Genomic DNA, 6,425 nt, shown 5'->3' with positions numbered 1-6,425 from the left:
GATGTCATCCAGTGATGATAGCGAGGGAGAACAAGCTCATCACAATGACTAAAAAGGCACTTCTAATTGTCGTCTAATTGTTCTCTCTCTCCCTTTTTTTTTTTTTTTTAAATAGCCCTCTAACTAGAAGCATCAGAATCAAATTCTAGGGATTTCTACTTGTGCAAAGTACAGTACAACTGATTCGTCCTGACTGAAATTAAAATGATTTTAACTTTTCAGGCTGAGTTACATTTTTTTTTTTTTAATATATATCACACCGGTGTGTCGAGTGGAAAATGCTGCTACCTGAACTCTGTGAATCTGTCAATAGTTTAAACGTGGGCTTAATATGAACCAAAGATTTACTTTCACCATACGCACGAGTATTATGAAATCAGCTTTTAGGAGCAACCCAACAACTTTTAACCCTCCTCACCAAAAATAAATGCATGTAACTCTTTACTGTGTTAAAAAAGCAGTGCATTTCTTTCTTCTTTTTTTGTCTAAAACGTTATACTGCCAATGACGCATGAACTCTTCATTACCTTTCTCCAAAAATACCTTTCTTTATAGCAAAAGTGAGCCTACTATATCTATGAACTGTGAGAATATTCTTCTAAATGTCATAATTCTGTTTAAAAAAGTGACGTCATGTGACGCCCGGATTCCATCAACCAAACATTAAGCGCTGCTTAATCCTGCGTTTGACACAAAGTAGCTGTATTGTGAGCAGAAGCTAAGCCAAGTGAACAAGAGGAAATTCTCTGAGCACTGTACATCTTAAAATGTACTATCCCCCACATGACTATGGTGCGCATAGTACTACAGTATCATAGTACTACTACATTCACCACGCATCATTCTGTATATACTCTACAAAAAGCACAATTATCAACCACCTAATAAAAAAAAAGAAAAAAAAGAACACTATCCAAACGAAGGACTACTCCATGCACATCGTACTTGATAATCTCTCAGACCACAGAAACCATGCTGGATGGCACAAAGACGGGTTCTGTCTTTCTCCTTCTTGCTACATGAAAATACATCCTTCATTTGGCTCACATTAGTTGGATACTGTGCATCCTTAAACAGATTCTAAGAGCATAGCAAATAGTCTGAAAACAAAGAGACACAGCGGTTAAACTTTATAAAAACAACAACAAAAACAAATCACACGCACGGTCCGCATGTGCGTCTGAAATATACTGTACAAGTTATATTACCGCGTACTCTCTCTTTTTGTACACCAATGTTCTACAGCTCTGTAAGTCAAGCTTCTGATGAAATGAACAGTCCAGCACGAGGGGTAAGAAGTACCGCGAGCAAATCAGATTTAAAAAACAAAAACAACAACCCCAAAACAAAACAAAAACAATAAAACATCTGCAAGGACGCTGTACCGCTAAATCAATCCAATCTAAACTAGAGACGAAGCAAATACAGTACCGAAGATACAAAAATCACATAGATTGATGCTCTGCAAGTGTCTTTAGCGTGTAGAGACGAGACACTCACGACAAGCACTAACAGTTAAGCCTTAAGTCAACGGCTACAGGTGCTACAGTATTTAACAGGATGGGGAAAAAAACGAAGACTGAAAGACAGACAAAAGGAATCTTTCCACAAGTTCCATTTAAATGGAAACATGAATTAAGTGGAACTGCATTTATCAATGCACCTCTCCATCTAGTGTATTGTGATTAAAAAGTACTTCTATATTCACAATATACAAAATGTGTCGCATGCATTTCTACCTTGATATACAGTATTTACTGTATGTCGTACCTCGTCAATTAAAAAGGAGGCCACGCTGAGAGAGAGAGAGAGAGAGAGAGAGACAAGCCAAAGCAGTTGGAAATAAAGATCATTTCATAAAAATATATACCTACGTGTGTATTTTTAAAGCTGTAGCTTTGTCTATGTCGACAGGCGCTCGTTCCCTCCGTCCTTCTTTCCATCAACCTAAACGTGCCCCCTTCCTTGTTCTCGTGACACAGGCTTGTGGTCATTCAAAGCTATTGCTATGGCACTTAAACAAGCCCCAGCAGTTTCTCCCTCCTCCTCCTCTTCTTCGCCCCAGGCTCCACTGACAAACCCCCCCAACCCCCACCCACCCATCCTGGGTCCACAATCCCTCAGCCGCTTGTAGGTGTGATGCGAGCAGCCTGGTTCCAGTCCATGTAGTGGATGACAGCTCAGGCTTTTGTCTACAGCAGGGGTGCCCACACTTTTTCAGCTTGGGAGCTACTTTTAAAAAGACCAAGTCAAAATGATCTACATATATGTATATATGTAGATATTTTTGGAGGGAAGTCAGTGTCGTACGTTCCGTGAACTGTCCGAAGGTGCCGCTCGCCTCACACGGCATAACAACTGCCTCAAGCTATGGACATATACTGCCGTTACTTCCTGTGTAGCCGTATGGGCATTTCAAAATAAGGGTATATCGCGATTGACGTATAGGGCACCCCTGGTCTACAGAGTTTGCAGGCAGTCTGGGGTTGACAGATTGGGCCTTTGTCTATGGACACTCATCACGTGTTCAAGGCAAAAAAAGAGAACAAAAAAACAACAATAGTGCCTCATATAAATTGTACCATCATCCCGTTCCATCTTTCCACACATATTTTTGTGTGCTTATTTTGTATCTTCTTTTGACACATTTAGTTTCTCTGTACCAAAGATATTTTCTCACACTGTACACGCACACTGTACAGTGACGGCTGGCTAATGTGACACTCTTGTCGACGCATCAGCCAGGCTAACTGTACAGTGCTTTAGTTACCTTTAGCGGTGTTCTAATTTTGAAGCCATGCTGTTAGCTCGCAGGGAGTGCTCTTTACTGGACTGGGGTCAGTGTGTGAAATAAGCACCAGGCTCCAGCCAAACGTGTGGATTTTAAATGGTGGCTGTCGAGTCTCTTTTGGCCGCCATTTTGACCACATGAACATTGTTCAGGAGTGAATTTTTTTTTTCCACAGTGCATCCGAGTGAAAATGTAGTTTTCCCCACCCTGGTAGGCGTCCAACGCTGCTGGTGGCAAATTCATCTGGAGTGCTGGTTCTGGTTCTGAGAGCAGGCCAGGACTGGGTAGGCTAGATTTACATTCAGGTGGTCATTGTGTTGGACCAAGGAGACGTTTTTGTAGTGGAGAACCAGGTCTTTGAGGGATGAATACAGATTGTAGGGCTCAGCAAATCCATAACCTGTGGCCGTCTTGTAGATGACACAGTGCTTGGTGTCCCCCTCAACACTGAAAAGAAGGACAGTCTTCATGTTTACAGATGATCTACATTGTCCTAAAATCAATAGTGGTACGGCCTAAAGGCAGGACAACTCTCCCAATTGTGTGTTTGTACATTTTCTGTAGCGCAAAATGTGCACTTTTTTCATTACTGCCTTGTTTCTAGTCTTTCTAGTTAGCTTCTGACTGCAGACTTACCATACAGACATGAATGATATCAATTCATTTGAGTATTTCACAAATTGTCAAAAAAAAAAAAAAAATTTAGTCCACAAAACCCCACTATTAGTGTGAAAAGCTCATGAGATAAAAACAGAAAAGGAAAACAAACGTACACTACAGAACAGGCATACGAGCCCTTCTGCGACTGGCTCTCACGGATGAGGAAGGTTCCGTCACATTTGCCTCTCAGCATGTCCTCAGCCTGGGTTCGTTTGATGTCACCAACATACCAGGTACACTCATCGTGGTGGGGTGAGCCTTCATCTTCCTCGAGCGAGTAGGAGCTGAAGAGGAAGAAGAACGCAGCAAACACCTCAGTATGTTTACATGATGTTAGAAAACATGTATTCTTGCGTTAGTCTCGTCTTAACCTGGACTTTTTTAATGACGTGTAAACATCGGAGTGAAGTTTCACTAAATCATATTACATCGGACTAAATTTTAAAAAATAACACCACCAAAGCATCTCCATGTTTTTTTTCCACTTTGTTGCAAATAAAACTAGAGAAGACCTTCAGGTACTGTTGAAGTGACTTGGCTATGAGATGAGCCGGTAAAACTTCTAATGCGACATCTGATGATAACGTCAGCAGCCGCAAGTAAATCCACATGCGACGGCACCCAAACTATTTTCTCAGGCACTGCTTCATTTGAAACACTTACTCATCAACATCGTTCTTTATGCCCAGCCATTCATTGATCTTCTTCTGTCTTGTCCCCTTCTGTGTCAGCCATCTGCAAAGTCAGGAGCAGCACAGGTTTAACGCTGAACAGACACGTCTGATGCTTGTTTTAGAGTTTGTGCGAGTGTGTATTTCAAACCCCCCTCACATCAAATACTGGTCTCTGATCTTGCGGAGCTGCATGAGATCCGGCTTGAGGCTGTTCATCTTCTTGTCAATCTCTCTGTTGTCGGAGACCTGCTGTCTGAGGTCCTGCTCCAGTTTTCGCTTGCTGTCATGGATCTCCTTCACGCGAGATTTCAAACGCTCCGAGTTGCTTTGGATCCTGATCCAAGAGAATTATACATTTAGGTCTATGTATGAAATATTTAGCAGCAAAACAAAATGCATTCATTTAGTGCAACTTTGAGTTTGTGCAAAAACCTACTTTTGTATCTCCTTTTCGTTGCCTTCACGCTGAAACCGCTCCAAAGACTCCCTGCTGTAACGCTCCTGAGTCTCACACTGCTCCTCAAAGATCTTGATGGTCTCATTGAAGGCTTCAATGGCTGTGCGCTTCATCTGCAGCTCCTGTCGAGTAAAAGGAGATGAAGAAAAACTATGACTGTCCAGATCTGTGTTGTATTTCATTCAGCCTCATGCTGCTCAAACCCACACATTTATTTTCCATCCAAATGAAGTGGATAAAATTCTCTAATACCAAATCACTGTGCATTTAACAGCTTGCCAAATAAGTGAGATACATTTTAAAATGATGTGTGTTCAGTATCTATATGTGGTGAACACCTACCTGTGAGGTGCGTGTGTATTCCTCGTACAGACAGTCGTACTCGCGGCTCTTCTCCTGGAACTGCTCATGATAAACCTTCAGCTGCTCTCCCACCTCCTCTATGCTGTTCTCCTTCACCAGCTGAGACATGGAAACAGCAGATGAGCGTGACATCAACGACAGTTTAATGAATAACATAATTAAACAGATCTCAAGCACAATGTGCTTGTCATTATTCCTAAAAAAAATAACGAGGTCAACTTCGTTGCTGAGGATTTCCACGATTCAATACCGGGAAGTGAATTTGACAACTCATGTTACAAATAGTGACAAAATCTGCAGCTTCACCAACCTGCTGGTATTTGGAGATGGGGTACAAAAGCCTGGTGTCCAGTTTGGCGTTGTACTGGGCCAGGGACTCATGGCGGTAGTGATTGATGAGCTCCACTACAGTCAGGAAGGTTAGAGGCTCTGAGAAGCCGTACGTCCCGTCTCTGTGGTAAATCTTTATGAGCTTGTTGTTCCCTCCTTTCCTGCAGGGGGAGACAGGAGCCACAGGAGATTTAGAACCAGTTTAGCTGTACACAGTCAGTTTAGGGAAGGTTTAAACTAGAGGTGGAGCTTTACCTGAGGGTGAGCGTGTACTCGCCCTCTAGTTTACTGGAGGCATCCCGCACCAGAAAGGTGCCGTCTGGAGTGTCTCGCAGCTTCTCGTTCACTTCCTCTCTGTAAATACAGCAGCATACTTCATTACTGCCAACTCAGCTTTGATCACAACATCTTAATAATTATGAGACTGCCCTTTTCTCAAAAGACAGAAAACTTAACAAAGATGGAAAAATCTTTCTTCACAGTAATCGTTTGCTTTCATGCTTTACCTAGAGATTTCTCCCCAGTACCATTCAGCATCATTCAGCAGGCTGCTTGTGTCCGTCTTGGCTAATGGTGCCATTTTTGACTTGACTGGCTTTGCTGGAAGAACTACAAACACACACACACACACAGTGAAACCCGGGAAACATGTAAATGCATGAAATGTCTCTTTGCAGGCCTTGATTATAAAAAGGGCACCTGGAGGAGTGAGGTCCTGCTCCATGGTTTTCTCTATCAACAACCTCTCCACCACAAGGGCAGGGAACTTCTCATCAAGTGATAACCTGCAAATCAACCAATAAATGAATTAAGTAATCGATCCCAATCAACATTTCAACATTACACCGGCTGGCATATTAAGCTGATCCAGACTAGATACTGCAGCAGCTCGGAACCCTAATCAGACCTGGTAATTCTCATCCATCCTGAGTGATCTGAACAAATGCTGACAGCTCCAAGTACCAGTGTGAACCTCAATGTCTTGATATACTAAGATCCGTTCATAGAAAACACATTTGGAGATGATATGTGTGAACGCAATTTATCCTCAGGACGCATCAGAGAAAGATGTATTTTAATGCAAAGTGTCAACAGTTGTACATAACGCTGTCTTCATGTGATTGGATCTGTCAGGACAGATGTTAATACC

General features: G+C 42.2%; 1 protein-coding gene across 2 annotated transcripts in view; it reads right to left on the bottom strand.

The window, feature by feature from the left end:
- Window positions 1-222: 222 nt before the first annotated feature.
- Window positions 223-6,425, bottom strand: part of pik3r2 (phosphoinositide-3-kinase, regulatory subunit 2 (beta)) — a 28,948-nt gene continuing 22,745 nt past the window's right edge. For both annotated transcript variants that reach the window (XM_058633133.1, XM_058633141.1), the window contains exons 7-16: window positions 5,975-6,060; window positions 5,782-5,884; window positions 5,531-5,629; window positions 5,256-5,436; window positions 4,925-5,044; window positions 4,562-4,704; window positions 4,283-4,459; window positions 4,115-4,186; window positions 3,565-3,735; window positions 223-3,238 (exon numbers count right to left, since the gene is read on the bottom strand). In XM_058633133.1, the coding sequence (XP_058489116.1) occupies window positions 3,031-3,238; window positions 3,565-3,735; window positions 4,115-4,186; window positions 4,283-4,459; window positions 4,562-4,704; window positions 4,925-5,044; window positions 5,256-5,436; window positions 5,531-5,629; window positions 5,782-5,884; window positions 5,975-6,060 (1,360 nt within the window). In that variant the 3' untranslated portion in view covers window positions 223-3,030. The remainder of the gene's footprint in view (window positions 3,239-3,564; window positions 3,736-4,114; window positions 4,187-4,282; window positions 4,460-4,561; window positions 4,705-4,924; window positions 5,045-5,255; window positions 5,437-5,530; window positions 5,630-5,781; window positions 5,885-5,974; window positions 6,061-6,425) is intronic.

This window comes from Solea solea, chromosome 1, assembly GCF_958295425.1.
Source record: "Solea solea chromosome 1, fSolSol10.1, whole genome shotgun sequence".
NCBI lineage: Eukaryota > Metazoa > Chordata > Actinopteri > Pleuronectiformes > Soleidae > Solea > Solea solea.
This window is presented reverse-complemented; position numbering and strand designations above follow the sequence as displayed.